The sequence below is a fragment of the Solenopsis invicta genome, chromosome 10 (assembly GCF_016802725.1).
Source record: "Solenopsis invicta isolate M01_SB chromosome 10, UNIL_Sinv_3.0, whole genome shotgun sequence".
NCBI lineage: Eukaryota > Metazoa > Arthropoda > Insecta > Hymenoptera > Formicidae > Solenopsis > Solenopsis invicta.
In genome coordinates this window covers 10,871,419-10,892,511 of record NC_052673.1, presented here as the reverse complement: position 1 = coordinate 10,892,511, position 21,093 = coordinate 10,871,419, and the positions used below count along the sequence as shown (strand labels likewise).

Below are 21,093 nucleotides of genomic sequence, written 5' to 3'. Positions count from 1 at the left end.
TTATTATTTACCTTTTTATTCAGCTATACACATTTTGAGTTATACAAAGTTAAAACAATAACATGGAATTTTATTAATATGGCTTTTTAAGCAAAATTTTTATATTGAAATATTTCTTCAATAAATCGATCGTCATTCTAGAGAGCGGTGTTTAGAAACATTAAAAACATTATTTTATGCTTGTTGTTTAATGTTAAACAGGGATAAAATGACATTTCTAACTAAATTTCTAATGGTATTTTTAAAGTTACTGAACGCAAGAAAATTCTATATTAGAAAAATTCTAAACAATGGAAAATTAAAAATACATAATTTTGTAACAAGATACTGTGTTTCTTTTAAACTAAACTAACTTTTTTAAATTATTCTTATAGATAGCCATATTACAACCACTTTTTTTCTGCCACCGATTATGCAGAGCATTAGATTTTTATAAATCACGTCCTAAATAATAAATATCTCATTATTTTGAGCCTAGAATCTGTCAAACAACATTTTGACGAATGTAATCGTTCAAGTTTCAATAGAAAATATTAATTATAAACAAAATGATTCAATAAAATGAAAATGGGTGCCATATTACCCTCTTCTCCTCTAATTAATGTAAAGGCGGTGACAAACAGCATTCCTGTATAACTCATAAAAAAAATGCGTGGAATTTCTGTAATGTGCGTCATACTACTTGTGTATTATGCGGGAACAAATTTGGCAGAAATTATTGCCGTGTGTATTTTATACATAATGTATATTAATCTTGGAAGAGAATTGGGATTATGCCTTATAGATAAAATGTATCATAAAAATATACATACTGTGAAAAACTCGAAAGAGCATAATCTAATTAGTCACGTTTACTTGTCATCAATGTGTGTACATTGTCTGGAACATGGACACAATAGGTGAAAGTTGATGCTTTTACAATTAATAGACTATGGTTACGTTCCGAAATTTACTGCGAGTACTGAAAATCTATAGTATACGTAATGTGAACTATAGATTTTTAGTACTAGTATATCGGAACGAAGACTATATGAAGGATTGCGATAGTCTTAAAAATGTATATGTATAAAACGATGGCAGCATAGGAGTTGCGCAAGGAGAAAATGAATCATTAATAGATATTATTAATAAGTGCTTCCCTTTTACGATTATTACGATAAGAGAAATTACGATTATTGATTCTCTTTCGTAGGAAAAGGAATGTAGATAGGAACGTATATTTTTAGTGTTTCTTTTATTATGAGGAACTGAATTGAATTGAATCTGCACAAAATCGACGTGAGAAAGCTTTCGTGCTCGATTCAACATCAGTTGCATACGCGATTATGATCCAATGTAAATTGTTTAAGGACACTGATTGCGTAATTTTAACATGGATTAAAAGAAGTTATAATCTTTATTATTACATGATATTATACAATTATCGCAAACTGAGCGGCGAACGATCATTATTAGCATTTGATTATATTACTAACAATGAAATAATGCATATCCTTCGACGTAAATGTTTATGGAATTATCATCACATCGTAATTAATTCTAAGCAAATAATTACTATATCACATTATTATGTTATACATATATTTACATTCACATCACTTTTTTTTTTTTTTTTTTTTTTTAATTTAGTTTATCTTTGCTGCATGATATTTTGAGATATTTTACTTGTCTAAAGTAAATTTTAGTTTTTATGACAAAATTTTTTTTAAATTATTTTGTACGCATCGTATGTATATATGTTGAAAAAGAAGGAAGATACTTGGCATTTATTTTTGGATTTTTAATAGCAATACATAAGTGAAAATTTACAAGCTGAAATTAGTGGCAAAGCTAGACATTATATACATGTTATATAAGAATGGTTTTTATTATCAATTTCTACAAAAGTATACAATGTAGTAGTAGTAATTACGAGATTCCAAATCTCAGAAGCAATTGATGTAATGGAAGCCATTCTCTGTAATTATCATAGAAAAAGATAACATGTCGAGTAGTTATCCAATTATTCAGTTTTGCTCTGTAAAGTTGACTCAAAGAGATCATAGAGAGGAACTTTCACGCGAGTACCAGAGACTGAATTGTGTAAAGGTTAAAGTGTGACCCCTTTACATTTTCCATTATTTGAGCATTTTATATGCGGCAAGATGTTTAACAACATAGGCAGGGAAATATATTTTTCAAATATGAAAATATATTGTACAAATAAATATAAAGAGAAAAGTTGTTTTTTAGTCAATTCAACGCATAGAGAATCATCAGCCGATTATTAAGCGTTATTACATGGGTGCATGTGTACAGTTTAGTGTTATAAAACCCTTTGTAAAACTCGAAGTTAACACGAGTCGTGAGATCGCACCTATTGAAATTAAGTTTCCTTACAACTAGCGAATTCCGCAATACTTTGCGTAACGTAAATTATCCATTTAAAATTTACATCTCATGCTTGTGTTATTTACGCGCGATAATATTGTTTATGATATTTAGATTAATTGAATTGACACCAAATTCTCTAAATTCTTATCTTACAAAACATTATCTTACAAAAAAAGAACAAACTGAAATTCAAGCAAACATTTATGGCAATGAAATCTTTAATATATTTTGTATCAATCTCTTGTTATGTAATATTTGAAATTCATGGATTATATATACCGATACATATCAATATTAGTCGCGCGTATAAAAAAATATATATATAATCCAATGTGATGTATAAAATATAAGAGTTCATATAAAATGTATATTTGATCAATCAACTATTATTAATTTTCCAATGTGATTATGTGGCAGGATGATTACTTATATTTATATATACAATCCGATATTTAAATGGCTTAGTTGATTTTTGAGACTCTGAGACTTCGCTAGAACCAATAATTTTATTGTATAATTTTTGTTTAGGTATTTATACTTTACAAATTTATCGTTATTAAATGCTAATTGGTGCTGGTGTTAACACATAATATTGTGTGTTTCCATTTATTTTTATTATAATTACCTCTTTTCCTATTCCTGTCAAATATAAATAGGGAATATAATAAATATAAATGGGGAAAGCAGCATATATATATTAAATAAAATTTCCGTTTTACGTTTGTTAACTTTATTATTTTCTTAGAATATGAATTATACAATTGGTCGTCCATGACTTTAGTAATTAAGTTCGATGTATGCAATCCGAATTATGTGTATAAGATTTCCTTCAATACAGAAAATGTACATGTTTCTTCCCCAATGCAAAGAAAACAATGTTATATCGAGGTAAATTGTTTATTAAAATTTTTACATTTTTGTTTGTATCTTCATATATTCTTGTATCATTGTAGAAAACATTGTAAATGTCTGTACTTGTAATGTATAAATTTGTAGAAGATGCCGAACGTGTCAATGTTAAATAATACACTTAAACATAACTTTTGTTAATATATAGAAAAAAATGATTACTAATTGCGAAGTAAAAATTTTATATCTCTGAACTAGCTTATAAAGCTATAAGATACCTTATAGCTTACAGACACCTTTCATATAGGTACCTTATAAAGAATATTTTATCCTTTTAAAACATACATAAAAAACGATTCTTTTTTCAATCATCGTGTTTCGATTTTTTCTTTTTTTTCTTTTTCTGCAATGACGTATCTACTTCACCATTTTCAATGTGTCCATTTTCTTGACCATTTTCGAGCGAGTCGCGTTTTCTCTTCTTGCCCTGTTTCTTTTTCTTTTCGTCAGCTTTTTTCTGATCAGCCAACACGCGTTCCGTTTCTTCCACTGCCTCTTTCATCACATCTAAATTTTTCTTCGGTTCCTTGCCAGTTGTGTAGAAGACCAGTCTGTCTTCTACTTGTTGTCGTAATTTTTCACCAAACACCTGCATCCGATGCATTCGTTCGTCCTGGAAACAATCGATTCTGGAAGCAATAGAACATTTATTTGCGAGATACCTCGCTATTCTACCCTTATTTTTAGTGCCAGCACGACCGATGAATGTCGAGTGGAACAAGAGCCCGTATTTTGGAGTATTCGATTTTTTGCTTTTCAACGCTCTGAACAGAGCTTTTTCCGCTCCCAATATTTGAACGGTAGACGCAGGTGCTTTTGCTAAATTAGTAAGCGATCCAGCATGTGCTATTAATCTGGCGCCAACTTGATCCCCGATCAAAGTAGCTAGATTTGGTGCTACATCTTTCATTTTTGTCGTTAAATATTCGGACATCCTTTTCCTATATTCTGCCAATGCGATAACGCGTGCAGCAAAGATTCCAACATTTTTTAAATCATCTAGACTTATGTCTATTCCCATGGATGATTTGGCTGCTTTGACAATGTTCTTAGCTTTTACCTCGTCCTGAACAATGTCTACTAACTTCTCTTCTTTCTCATCCGTCATTTCCTTCCTGTCTTTTATTACTTGTGTCACTTTCGCGTACATCAAACTCTCCGGAACTATCTTTACAAGTTCAGGGAAGTGATAACTGTACCATTCCCTAAAATCGAAGTAAAAACCAAAGTTATCCTCAAATTTGGAGGGCATATAGAATATTTAGATGGGTCAAAACGAGATTCAACTTTACACATTTTTTGTGAAAAAACGAAAAGAGATAAAAAAAGGTCATGTTTATTTCATTGTCAAGATCGTATTGTTTTCTATTCAATATTTAAATTTTATTTAAAAAATAATATAAAATGGTATTCAAGCTTTCCTAAATCATATTTTTCTTTTAAAATAGCGTTTCTGGTGACCACAAGTACTCCCATAGGATTCATTTAAAAGCAAAATGACACAAATTTTATAAAGTTAAAATATAAATTTAGTGCTTGCCATAACGTTACCGTTTTTCCAAATATTGCAATTGAACAAAATCATCAAAGTCAACATAGCAGTTTTTTGCTATAATTTTTTTTATTTGCGACTAAAAAACTAAGCACCATAAAAAATATCCTACTTTTAGCATTAGTTTTTAAGATACAGAAAAAATATGCAAAATTGCAAATCAATCAGTGGAGCTGTTTTCAAAATATAAGCTGATATTTATAATCTTTTATTTCAAGTAATGTTTTAAGATGTTAATATGGCTCTGTGATTGGTTGATGACATTTTAAGATCATACTTAAGACAATCTTAAATATAAGAATTAATTATGAATACTGCATTTTTGAAAATAATAATAATTTTAATTGTGACACTATTTTATATTACTTTTTAGTAAAACTTAAATGTTAAATAAGAGAAAAGTAAGGAACTTTACAAAAATAGAATAAGTAGGACTTACTTATGTCTTTTTGTTTTTCATTTGCAAAGTTAAAGCCTTGTCTAGAGTTCTAGACAATGTAGCCAATTTGCAGTGGCCAAACAACTGTCCCTATCAAAACAACCATTCTCTCCACCAGTGACTGCTAGTGGCATCTAAACTCTGGTGGATGGTTGCTATGATAGGAATAGTTATTCTGTTGCAAATTGACCACATTGCATCTAGGATATATATCCTTCTATTTTATTTCAATTATATTTTCAAGGAACATACTATACATACTTCATACGCATGCTGAACGTGTTGATATCCTTGTCCAGTTGATCTAATAAGGCTATACCCTGAATGATCATATTGTCCACTCGGTGCACATTGAATTGAACTTGCCCTCTTGAATAACTGTGTCCAAGACCCACTTGTGCAGCCTTGGTGTTTTGGGGAGTAAAGCCTTTCACCAGTTTGTCAAAATGGAGCCTTATTCCCCTCAAGATTTCAGGAACAGCATTGATATGGTCGCATTTTATACCCAATTCTTCAGTGATTTTGATACCAAGCTTAGGTTCCGCAACGCCAAGAACAACATCCTGTTTGGAGAACCCACCGAAACAGGAATCTAGAAAGAGCTTCAAGTCTTCTGACACTGTTCCCTCGACAATGCTATTGATGTTTTTCAAAGCGCACACTGCTGTCTTGAAGGGAGAAAATCCAACAAGAGTTACAATGTTATGGAAGCGTGCCAGATCTGTTACAGATTGTTCCACTTGAGGTAATAGCATTCCGATCTCTTCGAACTCTTTAACACGGAATACGGCGTAGCCAGCGGCATGTTCAAACAGGATAAAAAGCTTCGACTGTAAAATAAGCAATTTAATTACAATAAGACAATATTCTATAGCAAAAATATTGCGATTATCTTTTTATTTTAATATAGGCTATAAATGTCTTTAAAATTTGCTTTAATCTCTACGTCTCATTAGCTATGCTTATAAATTCAATTATTGTATTATTTCCAAATATCGCGTCTACTATGCAAACTGCCCTGATTGGAGGTTAACATAAAGTTTCGTAAATAATATATAATTGTCCCATACGATAATTATGTATTCAAAATGTATAAAAAGAGCTTGTGGTTTGAAAAATATTTTAACTTCAAATCTAAAGACACTAATCGCGTACAAACTAAATTAATTGCGAAAATCGGGTATTGACACGTCGCATCAGTTGGCGGGACATTAGAGAAAATCAGGAATTACGGGTCAAAATAATTCGGAAATTGTCACGCTTGCGCTTACCATCTTGAAAGATTCCTGTACTTCTTATTTCTTATTCTACGTCTTGCTCCGTTCTGGCACACGCGAAATCGTGGTAAAGCTCGACCATGTGCGTCGCGTGATCCATACATGCGCGTGCTGTTGGCGGATGTGAATGGATTTGGAGTAAAAGATGCAACAGCTACAGCGCTTCCTGATTCGTAAGACGCATTTCTAATGGACTCTTCCACAATGTGCACAGTAAAACTTTAAACTTGAGCTTTAAGAAATCGACCAATCACAGTCGAGTATTCTTGTCACATTCGACTGTGATTGGTCAATTTGTTGTGGTTTCATGCGAGTGAGACTTGTTTGTCACGTCAGTAATAGGTTCATTAAGGGCCACTTGCACCAACGCCGATTAACTTAATCGCTGATTAGTCTATCGGAATTGACCAATCGCATTTGTCGTTTTTACTTAACTTCGTTTCCCTTTAATAAAAAAACATATTTACATTATTACATTTCAGAAATATTATTTAATATTATTTAATACTATACAGGGTGATTATTAATGGTTGGAACAACTATTTACCATAAGAGATGACTTACCGACTGTACTCTATGTAATTTATATAAAGTGAAGTCATGGTAAATAGTTGTTCCAACCATTAATAATCACTTTGTATTAATTAAATTTTTAATATTAAGTAATATTACGCACTTATAGGGTAAATGGAAAGCATTTATATATTGGACTTCTATGGCTGCGTTCAGATTCCTCACCTGGGTGCACCATGATATCGTTTTATCTTTGTTGTTTACCAAATGTTAAACAAGGATAGAATGATGTCTGGGTGCACCCTGGTTGGGAATCTGAACGCAGCCTATGCGAAATTTATCCCCCAAAAGGGTTTATCTGACAACGCTCGCTTCGGTCGATTCGGATTGGCTCGGTTGCTTCCTCGATTCGAAATCGAATCGTGAAAAGGCGGGATCGCGTGAGTTCGCAAATTTACTTATTTTCAGCTAAACCTCTTGCACCTTCCCTCGTTTTCTTTACATGTTTTCAGAGAAAAAAGAAAAGTAAAAGATAATCGCCAATCAAAACCACTGAATAGAAGTTGCGTTCAAGAAGGCACCGTGTGCGCGCGCCTGTCTTCCCCTCACCCTCTTTGTGCATTGGCGCGGTACCGATCAGCGCGCGAAACGTCAAGTTGGCAACGTCGACGGTCGCACGCAACGGCGTACGTCCGACGTCGTAGTACATTCTATTCTACGCTGCTCGCCGTTGGCTTCCGGCGGACGACGGCCAGGTGTGCGAAGGCGCGTACGTACGCGTTGACCCGTGTTCGTAGTGTCGGGGCGGTGCGGGACGTCGTCGCGCGCGCGGGAGATCGCCGCGTTATCTTTGTTATGAGATTACCACGGCGTGCCGGGAGACTCGCCGCACGGTTACGTTACGCGATACCGGATCGTAGTCGACGATCGGTGTTGACGAGGTCCGCGGCCTGACGTCGAGGAGTTCAGGGTGCTGGTGGTGCGATCGAGCGCCGCGCGTACATATACGTCCGTCCGTCGGCCCGTACCACTTGGCGTGCGTCGCGCGTGAGAGAGTCAGCGAGCGAGAAGGAGAGCGACGTACGTCGTCCGTGCCAGCGTCCGCGACGCCGATCTTCGCGGCGGGAAGGCGAAGGAAGAGGAGGAGCAGGAGGAGGAGGAGAAGAGGAAAAGAAAGAAGGAAAAGTGGATCGTCGCGGTCGCGGTTGCCGTCTACGTCGAAATGCCGCTGCTACGCAAACAGCCGTTCCAACGGCTCCACGTCTCCTCGGATTTCAGAGACGACGACGAGGTGTACCACTGCGAGGTTACGAACGAGATATTCAAGAACTACAAGTGAGTCTCGCAAGGGGGACACGCGGATACGAAAACATGACGGTGGACGAGCGGTCCCGCGCTCTGACTCGGATTTCCATCCGAGAGATCGTCGCCCGCGATGATCGCGGAAGGGGATCGACATTATTATTATTAATTATTTTTAACTAAATTCAACTTAATTTTAATGCGCGACTGATTGTTTACCGCGCGAATAATGCGTCAGTTACCCGTTTGCAAAATAGCATAAAACCTGATATGATCTTGCTGTAAGGTTAATATCGCGGCCTGTGTCTCGAAACTTCGGCATGAAATTTATGGAAAATTTATTCGCATATTCCACGTAAATGAAGGATTAATATAATCGACAATCAACTCGATTAGCAGAATTGCATACAGCAAACATTCCTGATCGAACTTGCCGTTCCCGATTTAATCTTTTCTCTCACGTGGCGCAAGTAACGAAAGACTGGTAATGTCCGCGTCATAATAAAGTTACTCGACAAATTGTGGTCGCCGATTTGTCATCCCTATAGTTTCTAAAAAAAAAAAAAAAAATAACAAATTGGAAATGTGTCAATGATTGCATTTAGCAGAAAAAGCAGCTTTGTAATTGATGTAAGATTCTTTAATGTTATTGGTTTATACATTTAGATTCGACAGGAACCAAGGGAAAAACCAGTCATATTAAAGAATCTTATAACAGTTGCAAAGTTGCTTTTTCTGCTGAATGCAACCATTGTTTATATTTATCATATAGAGATAAATGATGTATGTACATACATATGAAACTCTAGTCAATAATACCAATATTTATATTTATATTTATATTTATATTTAACAACAAAATTTCCTTCAATTGCTATCATTATTCATTTTTATAATACTCTTGTTGAAAAATCTTGGATGTGAATGTGCTGTGAATCTAACTTGAAGAAAATAAAATCTGAGTGCAACAATAGTTTTTGAACAATACTTGAAAACATTGAAAAAGTTCTACATTAAATATTTACAGAACAACTAAACTCGACATTATAATGAAACTTAGCATAAATATCTTGAGTACCTAAAGAATTTATAAAGAAAAAAAAATTCAAATTTTTTAATCATATTTTCAATGTTTTTCTTTTTATTATATGTTCCTAGAGAATACATAGTCAAAAATTGGATGTAAGATGTTTTTTGCAAAAATTTCCATAACAAATGTCTAACAAATCTTATATTCTGATTTTGGACTTTATATTGTGTAATGCCTATTTCCAACGCAGATTAACTTTGATCTCAGTTTAACTTACTCTTTATCTTTCTTTAGTTCTAAGAATTGGAAAAAGATAAGGATAAGTTAAACTGAGATCAAAGTTAATCTACATTGGTGGAAATGGGTATAAGTTTTACAGTTTTAAAAAATCAAGAAGAACTAGAACTTTTTAATTTTTTCATAGATTTTCTTGTGGTTCTTTTTTTAAGGAAAATAAAATTTATTGCAATATAATTCACCTACAACCAAGAAAATCTCTGAAAAAATATGAAAAACAATTATTTCTTTTCAAGCTTTTAAAACTACTAGGTTTCTATTACAGCATAGGTAAAAACATGTTTCTTATTGAAATAATTTTTAATCCAGTTAGAAAATCGTTGTTACATTTTTTTTACTTTTTAATGCAATGCAGAAGAATCTATAATTTTTTTCTAATCTTTTTGTTATCTTAAAAATAGAAGTAATACACCCTTAATTGGAATTTAGTTAAAGTCACCTCATTGTCCATTTCTACCAATGTAGATAAACTTTAGTCTCGCAATTTAACCTTTTATTTTTTTCTAATTTTTATTTTGTTTCTAGTTCTAATTTTTAAAACCTAAAAAAAGATAAGGAGTAAGTTAAACCGAGATTAAAGTTAATCTGCATTGGTAAAAATGGTTATAAATGGAAGCCAAATACATGAAAATTGTATGCTCTTTTTGCATGAAATTCCTTTTTTTTTTTTCTTTTGAAAATGTGGCAATGCACAAATAATTGAACAGTAAAAAGTGAAAAAAACGACTAGATTAATAAAAGTTTATGTTTGACAAATTAAATATAATTTAATTGAATATGAAGAATATTTTGACGTTATTAAATTTTTCTCAGCATTGAGATAATAATACAAGTAGAAATTAACATAACAAAATTAAATTAAAACTAAATTAATTAACAAAAACAAAAATTTTAAAGACGAATACAAATTAAGAACGCAAATAAAATAAAATAAAGAAGTAAAAATAATTCATACAAGTCCATACAATATTATGTCAAAAGTCATAACATTAATGTATATATGTACGCGTGCATATAAATTTATTAATATTAATTTAATTTATAAATATTATTTTATTATTGATTTATTCTTTAATTTATAAGTAAATTTAATAATTAAATTTTATTTGTGCCTTTAAAGTTTACACTTGCGTTTCAAAGTTTTAATAGGTTAAATTAATTTTAAACAAATATGCATATAAAAATTGTATACTTACATATTTTATAAAACTTATATTATAATAAACATATTTTCTATTACAGTGAATTTTGCGAGCGAATTATTTTATGCAATTCTCTTATATGGTCGTGCAGTATCACAGGTAAAACTAACATGACATTCGAAGAAGCTTTACAATGTGAAGAAAATGCAAAGAGAAGCTTGAAAGAATTTCCAATGGAGGTATAGTATAATTTTATGTAATTTATTAATGTTAATTGTATTAATATTAACATGTATATTTTTATAAAACATAATTTCATATTTTTTTAGCTGCGAATTCCTATACTATATCTCGCTAGTAAAACAAATAGGTCTTCTTTCAATGAGATGATTGAAGACGTTTATCAGTTTGCGAGAGATCGTTATTTTGTAGGAGAAATGGTAGAGGCTAGCTTTACTGAAGACGCTTGGTGTAACTGCCATGTTCTTCAAGTCATCATACCTACAGAACAACAAATTAAAACGTTTATGAACGAAAACAGCAGGTAAATGAGTTTTGGTAATGAGTAATTGAATTCTGGTATCTCCAGAATGCTACTTATATTTTTCTTATCTTAATACTACTGTGGATAAAAATTCATCCACATAATTAAGAATTTTTTGATATTTTTTATGTCTAGAAATCTTTTTATAGGTTATAAGATGTTGAAATAATTAAGCACTTTTTATGTGAAAAGAGATTAAATGTTATTTTAAATTATTGAAATTTCAGTAGCTTATTGAATTTGTTATTAAGTTTATTCTATTCTGTGCCGCTATTTTTTAGAAGTCTACAAGAACATTACTATCATCCACCAGCGAAATTATTTCGCTACGAGGTGGAACAATTAGATTCTGGAGATTCTGACGTCAGTCAGATTATGATAGTAGAAGCGTCTCAGGTCAGAAGGCGAAAACAACATTACAGCAGAGACCGTAATAAAATATTTCTCCGTCAACTCTGTGAACAAAATAGTAGCGGTATATGGGTTGTCAAGGTTAATACAGAATTGTTAATACAAATTTTTGAATATTCAAAAGGTATTTTTACACTCTTGTGTAATGTTATTTCTTGTTTTATTATAGGAAAGTGTTCTAGAAAAGTACGCGATTAACAAAATACGTTTTGATACCATATTCGCTGGAACACTCCCAGATTTTACGGTGCGCATAAAAAAGTCCGTCAAACAAAAACAAGAATCAATGGATAAATTTCTCATCTCGAATGTGTCGAAACAGAAAACACCCGATAAAGCAGCGGATCCTCTGAAAAAAGTAAATGATACTGGTGTGGTGAAGAAATATCGGAAACCAAGGTAAAAGTTAATTTATTAAGGCTCCATCAAGAGATATCTATAATATAATATAATCTTTTTAATGTTTGAAATATATCTTGTTAATAGAATGAACGGTAAATTCAAAGAGGAACTTAAAGCGAAAGCTTTGGAAGAGAAAGCAAAACGTAAAGAGGAGAGGGCGCTAAAAAGCGAGCGTAAAAAAGAAAAGAGACAAAAATTAGCGGCTTTAGCTGCATATATGAAACAATGGAACAAACCGAGAGAAGATCTTGAGTGTGAAGATCTCAGTCCCATTCCTGAACCTACCGTTATTAAGTGTAACATACCAAATGAAAAGTTTGGAGATTTTGCCTTGATAACGGAATTTCTTGAATTTTTCAATGAAGAACTTGAGGTGCCCGTCTACTTTCCGGGTGGTTTTAATTTGGAATTGGTGGAGAAGGCGTTATTGACCAAAGAAGCATCCGGTCCTTGGAGTGATCTTCTACAACTATTATTGTCAAACATATTTAAATATCAAGCAGGAGAGGATAATGAAATTGATGCGCAGGCGCCTACTTTGTTAGACGATACCAGTGCTTATGAAGACGCATCGTCAATGGCAAAAACAATTAAACTCGCTACGCTAGCTTCTAGATGGTGCCCAACTTATCAGGGTTGTAAATTATCAGAACTTACATTGGATCATGTAACTTTGAGTGAGATTTTGAGGCAACATTTATTAAGCTCTGGAGGACGTATAAGCGAAGCCGCTTCGAAATGGCGATATTCTCAAAAGGGTATGTGTAATTCATTATTTAGTTCTTTACTTTTTTTCTTGATTTTTTAATGAAGATTTTAAAGAAATATTTTTTAAAATGTTAAATACAAATGGAGGAAAAAATTGGGAAGATGCTTATAAACAGATTGGAAGGAATGGGTTAATATATTTTCTATATAAAAAATATTGCCTGTTATAGGTGGCTATACAAATTTTGATGAACCAGCGCTTCGTTTGAGATTACATGAAGCCTACCTTTTGCGGTTGTTGGGCCATCGAAATGTCTGCGAGCTTGATTTAGATGACAAAATTAAGATCGTTACATGTCTGATCAATCAGTTACTTGCGTTCGCATCGATACGCGATGCAATCGAGGAGCGATATGATAAATTGCACCAAGCAAAAAGAGAATTAAAATTGTTCCTGCTTGCTGAACAAAAGAAGGAAAAGGAAGAGAAAGAAAAGATGCGAGAACGTGAGAAAGAAGGAAAGCTTGAAGAAGATGAGCCAAAACCGAAAAAGATTACGCGTGGTAATTATGAAGAAGAAAAGAAAAAAGAAGAATATGAAAATAAACTGAAAGAACTGCAGCAAGCGTCAAGAGACGACAAGATGATGATTTATTTAGGTGCAGATAGAGCTCATCGAAGATATTGGAGATTTATATCTATACCAGGTACGTTTCTATATTTTTGTTTTCATAAAATATTCAAAATCAAGAATGAAAGACTTAATATCTTTCTATTAACTTTAGTTGCAATCCAATATTGCTTTGGATTTAAAAATATACATTATAAATTTAAAAACAAGTTAATATTTAATTTGTATTATTTCATCTTTTCATTTTTTGTCTTTTTATTCAAACATGTTTTAAGAAAAATATTTTTAATAAGGTTGACAAGCTAGTCAGTGTTTAAATTTTTTATTCTTTTATATTTTATGTATTCTTATATATTATAATTTATTTATATAGGCTTCACAACTTTAGAAATTAAAATATATATGTGCATAATAATGCTTAAATAAAATATTCTCAAGTGATTATAATTATTGTATTTATTTGATTATATACTGTAATTATTATAATTGTGAAAGTATGATATTAAATCTAGTGCAATAATTAATAATAATTTAAGAAAGTAATTTAAAAAAGAATTAAATTTTATGATATTCATTTTTTTAATCTCTGTAACTCAATATTTTTTTTGTTGTAGGATTATTTGTCGAAAACGATGAACGTTGGCCTGGAGACTGTCTTCCTGAGGGTACTCCACATCATCCAGAGTTGCAAGACAAGGAAGCAACATATGCATATATAAAAAATAAATTTGAAGATGAGTTTAGTGACAAAGAAAATAATTTCAAAAAATTGAAGAAATCACCCAAGAAGCTTCTACTGTCGGATAAAAATGGTGTTAAATCGCCACGGAAAGAAACAAACTCTCGAAAGGAATTTAAACAGGATCTTACCAACATTAAAAGAAATTTGGTACTGTGTACAGGAGACAAAGATTGTCCTGTTCATTGCAAGAGATCACTGATAACGTGGAGCTTTTATGGAAATAGAGAGGACATTCAAGCACTAATAAATAGCTTAAGCACAAGAGGTGTCAGGGAGAGTGAGCTTAGAAATAATCTTTTACAAGAGATGGACAATTTGCTTCTTGTTATCGATGAATGTCCTAAACACAAATTAAATCCTGAAGTTGTAAGTATATTTTTGTATAGTTTATTAAAGTACGTTTCCTGCTATATACTTATCAGAGATTGGAAGTAACGAGTTACTTGTAACGGCGTTAATTTTTATTTTTTGTAACTGTAACGGTAACGTAGTTACATTCTTTTAGTAACGGTAACGAATTTAATAGTTACTTTTATTGTTACTTTTTAATTTATAATATAATTTTTAGTGTTTATTATTCAATCAATATTTATAGTTTGTTGTATTATATTATATTTAAGATCGTTTTGAAGAATAGTTCCCAAAAATAAACCATTACAGAATTGTATTATCATAAAAACAAACTTTACAGATGTCAACTTTTGTTAAAAGTAAATAGTAAATTAATACCGATAAAAATGTAATACTATATAAAGTAAAACATTTTGATGGTTTAATTTTTACATTACATTACAAATTAAGTAAAACCTTCAGACAAAAGTCAAATCTTTGTGACGTAATTATTTAACTTCCTATTTAAAATATTGATAAAAAATGTATGTAGTTTATTAAACAAATTCTATATGAATCCTATTCAGAAAATCCTATATAATTTTTGTAGTTTTATTTATTTTATGAACTGTAGGTTTAGAATTATATGAAAATTTTAAAACATAATCTAATTTTATTTTAAAATTAAAAAAGTAACGACAAAGTAACGAATCCTTACTACTTATGTAACGAGTAACGATAACGAGTTACTTTTGAAAACTTTCCGTTCTCTGATACTTATACATGATTAAAGAACGAAAAGTAAATAGATATTTGTATATAGTTTTCAGACTCCAATAAAGCGCAAAATAATAAGGCGGCTAAGAAAAATAAATATGAAAACGCGAACTTGAATTTTCCTTCTGACATGTTGGTCGACGATGTAATGGAATTGACTTTGAGAGATCATATTTTGGACTTTGAAGACAAGATCAATTCAGGTTGTCTGGGATGGCTTAAGATCACTGATCGCACTGCCTGGAGGAACGCGATCAATCAGAGAAGTTACGATAAACAGTGCGACAAATTGATGTGTGCTGGTAACGAGGTAGACATAGATACACCTCCTAATGCTCTAATAGACAAGATAAAGAACGAGTCTAAACACAGTAGACCCGGTACCCCAGACTCAGAAGTTGGAAGTATTAGCATAAAGACTTACAAAGATCCAGGAATGTACTTAGGTTTACCCGGTGACGATGAGATGGTGCTTGATCAAAAGCAGCAGGCAACCATCAAACAACTAGCTTGCTCTATTTTGCAGTTGTCTCACGCTATAGAACAAAGGTACTTACAAAGACCATTGGGACCTGATCAAAAGGATAAGAAATGGTCAGGCGAGGAGGCACGAGAGAGATGGGAACAATCATTAATAGCATCTACAAATTGGTCCCAGTTGTTCATTCACTTAAGTACCTTGCACAATAGCGTTGCATGGCACAGAAGTGCTTTAAATGCTCAGTGTCGTATATGCCGAAGGCGTAGGGACGCAGAGAACATGTTGCTTTGCGATGGATGCAACAGGGGTCATCATCTCTATTGTCTAAAACCGAAACTTACTGTAATTAATAATTTATTATACTGACGCTTTTACAATAGTAACCGATTGAATTATTATTATTTCTTTGTTATTTGTTATACACAGGCTGTACCACCGGGAGATTGGTTTTGTACAGCATGCAGACCGCCGGAGATAAAGCCCAAAGAAAAAACACAAAAGCGGAAAAGATTTGAAGATGAGATCGAGGATGAGCCGATATTGACCAAAGAGACGCGACAGAATCGCGCGAAACGTGTAGTACACAGCGACGACGAGGGCGAGCAAGAAGACGATGAAGACGACGAGGAAAGCGAAGAAGATATGTAGGTTATCTTTTCATAGCATTGAAATTTATTTTAATTAATTATTACTGTTAATATTTAATTTTTTTTATTACTTTAGAAACATACGACTAGAGAACTTGTGTGCAACGTGTAAAAGCGGTGGAAAGTTGATCGTTTGCGACACGTGTTCAAATCGTTATCACTTGGAATGTGTGGACCCGCCGTTGTCGAGGTCTCCTAGAGGAAGGAGATGGTCGTGTACCAAATGCAAGGCTAAAAGAAGGAGCACAACAAAAGGTAATGGAGAAATAATGACGGAAGAATATGCGAACAAAAATGTCTTAAGGTCGTTATTTTTTCGTTGTAACCCGAAAAAAATGCGCGTGTTTAACGGAGGTTGAACTTAGAGGTATAGACAAGTTGTTATAAGAATATTATAAGTTTCTTAGGTTAAAATTATGTTGATAGTGAGGGGGCGTGAAAAGGAAAGAGACAAGGAGAGGCTGTGCGCAGCAGCAGCACGCTCTCGCATCCATGGCTTTGCCAAGAGCCTCCTCACTACAGAATCTACAGACTGGGACGGTCTGTATTGTATCTCTTTTGTTTTAGTGTGTGTATACATGTATATGTGTGTAGCATCTCTCTATGGCCAATCATTTTTCTTTTTTTTTTTCTTTTTGGAAAGCGCCGCACATTAAAAAGAGTATGAGGTCTGTTCATCATGCTTAAACAATTTATCATCTTTATTTTGAGCATATATAAACCTAACTAAATACTAAATTATTTATTATAAATCTGTCGACATTCTTTCTTACTTTTTATTTCTAATTATTTCATTAAATATTGTTCTGCATTGTCACTTGTGTTTTGGAAGAATATTTTTTTTTTTTTTTATTAGTGTATATCTGGACTAAAAAGCTATATAAGTTATTATAATGAATATATTAATATAATAAATATAATAAATCTGATGGATAAATAATTATTTTAATTATAAATGTAGAATAATTATGTCGACTTTTTTATTGAAATATATAAATCATTTCCTATAAAATAATATTATTTTCATAGTAAAATATATAAAATTGAATACTTTTGATTAAATTTGAAATAAAATATGCCACGATACATGCACGCGTGCGAATCTGCACACATTCGCATATAATTCTTGTCTTCTAAGTAAACTGGGACTTAAGTTCCAGTTTATAATTATTGTAGACAGAGTTTAACATCCCTGTCCACAATAAAACGTCCTATATTAATGCTTGATACATCTTATCATCATAGTGATAAACTTCGTAAGTTATTGCTAACTCATGTCCATATCACATGACTACATCACATCGATAAAACTTCAGTTTTTAGTATAGACTTCAAATAATTAATAAGTAATTAATAAGTTGGACTCTTAGCAGTATATAACTGACTTATATTCTTAAGACAACGTTTTATGACTTAAATCTTCGTCTCTAACACAATAATTATCTCAAATCTTAAACTAAAGAGACGTTTTGCTTGTGATAACTTACTGTATAATAAAAAGGTATTAATAAGTAAAGTTTACTAATTTTACTTTTATACATATTACAAAAGTGCGCAGCATCATGTAATAATAGATATTGTCTTGAAATTACAAGGCAGCCATTCTGCTAAGACCTTAATTCTGAATTAATGTAACAAAATGCGATATGCTAATAGGAACATTTTTAATGTACAGATAGCAGCGCGTCGGATGACACCGAACCCAGACAAACGAGGCGTGCAACAAAGAGAGCCGCCGAAATCGAACATGAAGAAGACAAAAATTCGATTAGAGGTTCTGCAACTAAATTGCAAGAATTATTGAACGACATCAGGCATCACAGAGATTCCTGGCCGTTTTTGTCGCCCGTTACAAAAGACGAGGTTCCAGATTATCACGATATTATCTCTAATCCAATGGATTTCGGAACTATCAAACACAAACTTGGTAATGGCGACTACGAGACGGTAGATAAGTTTTTTAGCGATTGCCAATTGGTCTTTGATAACTGTGGATTGTACAACAAGGAACATAGTTCGGTGTACAAGTAAGTATCAACATTATCGTTATCTATTTCACGCACGTTCGGATGCCAGAGATTACAATATTGATTAAATATTAATTTATGTATTTCATATTATTGTTATTATTATTATTATTAATTGTGTCACATTGCTTTTAATTAATACTAATTATTACTAATAACAAAAGATAAATTGACACCTTTATTATCATTTGTATTATTTATATACTAACTTGAGGTTAATTGTTAATGTTAAATGTCATTCGGATTAGATTAATAAAATACGAGAAACGTAACAAAATATAACAAACATATTTAGAGCTTATAGTAATTGGTAGAATAGCATCATTATACGAAAAACTAATCTACTCGTTATAGATAATTAAATGTAATTAAATGTAATTAACTATTTTATGATTGCTTAATGGAAGAATTAGACTTTTCCTATGCCTTTTCACAAAATTTGTAATTCGTCCGTAACTTTTGGTACAAGTAAGAGGCTTCACTGTTGATGTAAATAATCTTTTGCCTCCGAACCAGTTTGGAAATGCGCGTATAAGAAGCAAGGCTACGTCTCGTTAAAAATAGTTACGTGTACAGTGCAGGTATGCGGTTACGCAAGTACATCGAAAAACGGTGCAAGGAGTTAGGCTTCAATTTCGATGATACACTTTTCCAAGAGGACAGCAAGATTAAGAGGCCACGATTGGACATTATTGATGAAAACGACACGTCGGAAAGCGAGGACGAGCGCGAGGCGCACAAGCGAAGATAGAATAAAGATTAGACATATACACATATATATTTCAATACGATGCATACTCACATGAAAAATTCAAATCTAGAGCCGCTCATATTTTATATATTTTGAATTCAGCATATATGGACTTGTATACCGATTGTTGAGCGGTCGAAAGATTGTGTATGTAGTTCAAGATATTTGTATAAATTATCTACTTTTTCTTTCGATTCTTTCGACAGAGTAATATAAAATTATACTGACAATTCATATGGAATAGTACAACGAGAATTCTGCAGAATTCGCTGTTGCAAAAATAATATGAAAAAAATTTCTGTCTACAGTCGACTTCTTCGAGGCTTCTTGTAATAAAGACGTACACAGTATTATTTACAGAAAATTGCATATACATAGCCGCACTTATACTTTTAGATGTATTACTGACACATAGAACATTTTTAAAACGACACATACAGTAGGACTGTGGGTGAAAATATTCGGTTTCAACTCAATATGCAAATGTATTCAAGTAGGTAGATGGAAACAACTGATTTTGAAATCGATATGTAACTCGTTTTAAAGTAATCATTATATCAAAACAAATAATTCAGTATTATTATTCATAATATTCTGAAAAAAAAACAATCTGTAATCATACGTTCACTTCGTATTGAAAAAACGAGTTATTTTCTTAGCTGTTAAAAGAGTTGCATGAAATAAAAATTGTACAATTTAACTGATTAAGAGTGCTTTCCAGCAATTGAACACAATCATAGTATTACACAGTGTCGACTTGTAATTAAAATACTGCTTCTATCGAAACAAGTGTATTCAACTTCTCACAGATAAATATCGATCAATTGACGTCGTTTTTAAAATCATACAGAAACTAAGGTAAAGAGTGTTCCTTTGGAAAAACGGTATCCGATCCGTGATATCAAATGTAAAAATTTAGTATCTATGAAATGACATAAAACAACTACACATCATTTTAGCTGAAATGAATGTATTCGACTACAGAATATTGATTTTCCAAATTATCATGAATCAAATAATGAATACGGAATTATTTGTTTAAATCTAATGATTACTTCAACCGAGTTACATATCGATTTCGAAATAGTTGTTTCCGTGTAACGATTACTTTAATCGATTTACGTATAGAGTTTGAAACAGAATACTTTCATGCACAGCCAATTAGGTCCATTTGCTTCAATCAGTACAAGAATAGCACTAATTTTTTTTTATAGATGTAAACAAGAGAAGATGCTCGATATATTCTCGCATCGATCAATTATTTATTATTTTAATATTATTCACGTAAAACGGCAAGCTATATATACTCATTGCCGTAATTATATTAAGGATAATTGTATAAGTGATAAATTACACCATAAATTTTACTTTTCTCGAGATCGTCTACGCGAGCTTTAATAATAGAATACGAGCACGGCTTTCAAAAAAAAGAAAAAAAACTACATAAGTTATAAAAGCGTTGTTCATAAAAATTTACGTTTGTAGATCCAGACAATAAAATTGGATACTTTTGTACTGCGTGTTCTGTGACTGTTATCAACTGACAAGTGTTATTTCGATTGTTCTGTAATTCCCACGTGTAAATTTCTATTTTGTCAATAGTACTTATTATTTTTGCGTATTTAGTTTATTTTTTAATATTTTTCGATTTTAGGTAAAATTAATATGACAGCTACACGAAGTACGTCGATTATATTACGTGAAAATCATAAAAGAAACGTCTTTTTTAGTCATGTATATTTTATATTAATCATTTTGATAACAAATTTTGAAATAGATTTTTTTCATAAACAATTTTCTTCTCTAGA

General features: G+C 32.0%; 2 protein-coding genes across 4 annotated transcripts; one reads left to right on the top strand and one right to left on the bottom strand.

The window, feature by feature from the left end:
• Positions 1 to 1,699: 1,699 nt before the first annotated feature.
• LOC105205317 (nucleolar protein 56) lies at positions 1,700 to 6,736 on the bottom strand. The gene is made up of 3 exons (XM_011174667.2): positions 6,545 to 6,736; positions 5,535 to 6,103; positions 1,700 to 4,487 (listed from the first exon to the last, which is right to left on the bottom strand). The coding sequence occupies exons 1-3, from the start codon at positions 6,545 to 6,547 to the stop codon at positions 3,587 to 3,589; spliced, it is 1,473 nt and encodes a 490-aa protein (XP_011172969.1). The 5' UTR covers positions 6,548 to 6,736; the 3' UTR covers positions 1,700 to 3,586.
• A 994-nt stretch (positions 6,737 to 7,730) lies between these two features.
• On the top strand, positions 7,731 to 21,076 carry LOC105205315 (bromodomain adjacent to zinc finger domain protein 1A). Of its 3 annotated transcripts, none has more exons than XM_026134583.2 (14): positions 7,731 to 8,398; positions 10,935 to 11,073; positions 11,164 to 11,378; positions 11,660 to 11,870; positions 11,959 to 12,188; positions 12,276 to 12,949; positions 13,130 to 13,606; positions 14,145 to 14,638; positions 15,426 to 16,202; positions 16,287 to 16,504; positions 16,584 to 16,762; positions 16,934 to 17,047; positions 18,183 to 18,534; positions 19,111 to 21,076. In XM_026134583.2, the coding sequence occupies exons 1-14, from the start codon at positions 8,286 to 8,288 to the stop codon at positions 19,283 to 19,285; spliced, it is 4,368 nt and encodes a 1,455-aa protein (XP_025990368.1). In that variant the 5' UTR covers positions 7,731 to 8,285; the 3' UTR covers positions 19,286 to 21,076. The 3 variants fall into 3 exon arrangements, with proteins under 3 accessions (XP_025990368.1, XP_011172967.1, XP_025990369.1); XM_011174665.3 differs by having other exon boundaries at positions 7,732 to 8,398; positions 19,099 to 21,076; XM_026134584.2 differs by lacking the exon at positions 16,934 to 17,047 and having other exon boundaries at positions 7,732 to 8,398; positions 19,099 to 21,076.
• The last annotated feature ends 17 nt before the right edge of the window (positions 21,077 to 21,093 follow it).

Coding starts and splice junctions, on each gene's coding strand:
- LOC105205317 (XM_011174667.2), bottom strand. Junction 4,488..5,534: donor ACGTTCAGCATGCGTATGAA/GTATGTATAGTA, acceptor CTTCGATTTTAG/GGAATGGTACAGTTATCACT.
- LOC105205315 (XM_011174665.3), top strand. CDS start 8,286: ATGCCGCTGCTACGCAAACAGCCGTTCCAACGGCTCCACGTCTCCTCG. Junction 11,379..11,659: donor TTTATGAACGAAAACAGCAG/GTAAATGAGTTT, acceptor GCTATTTTTTAG/AAGTCTACAAGAACATTACT. Junction 16,763..16,933: donor AAGAAGGAGCACAACAAAAG/GTAATGGAGAAA, acceptor TTATGTTGATAG/TGAGGGGGCGTGAAAAGGAA.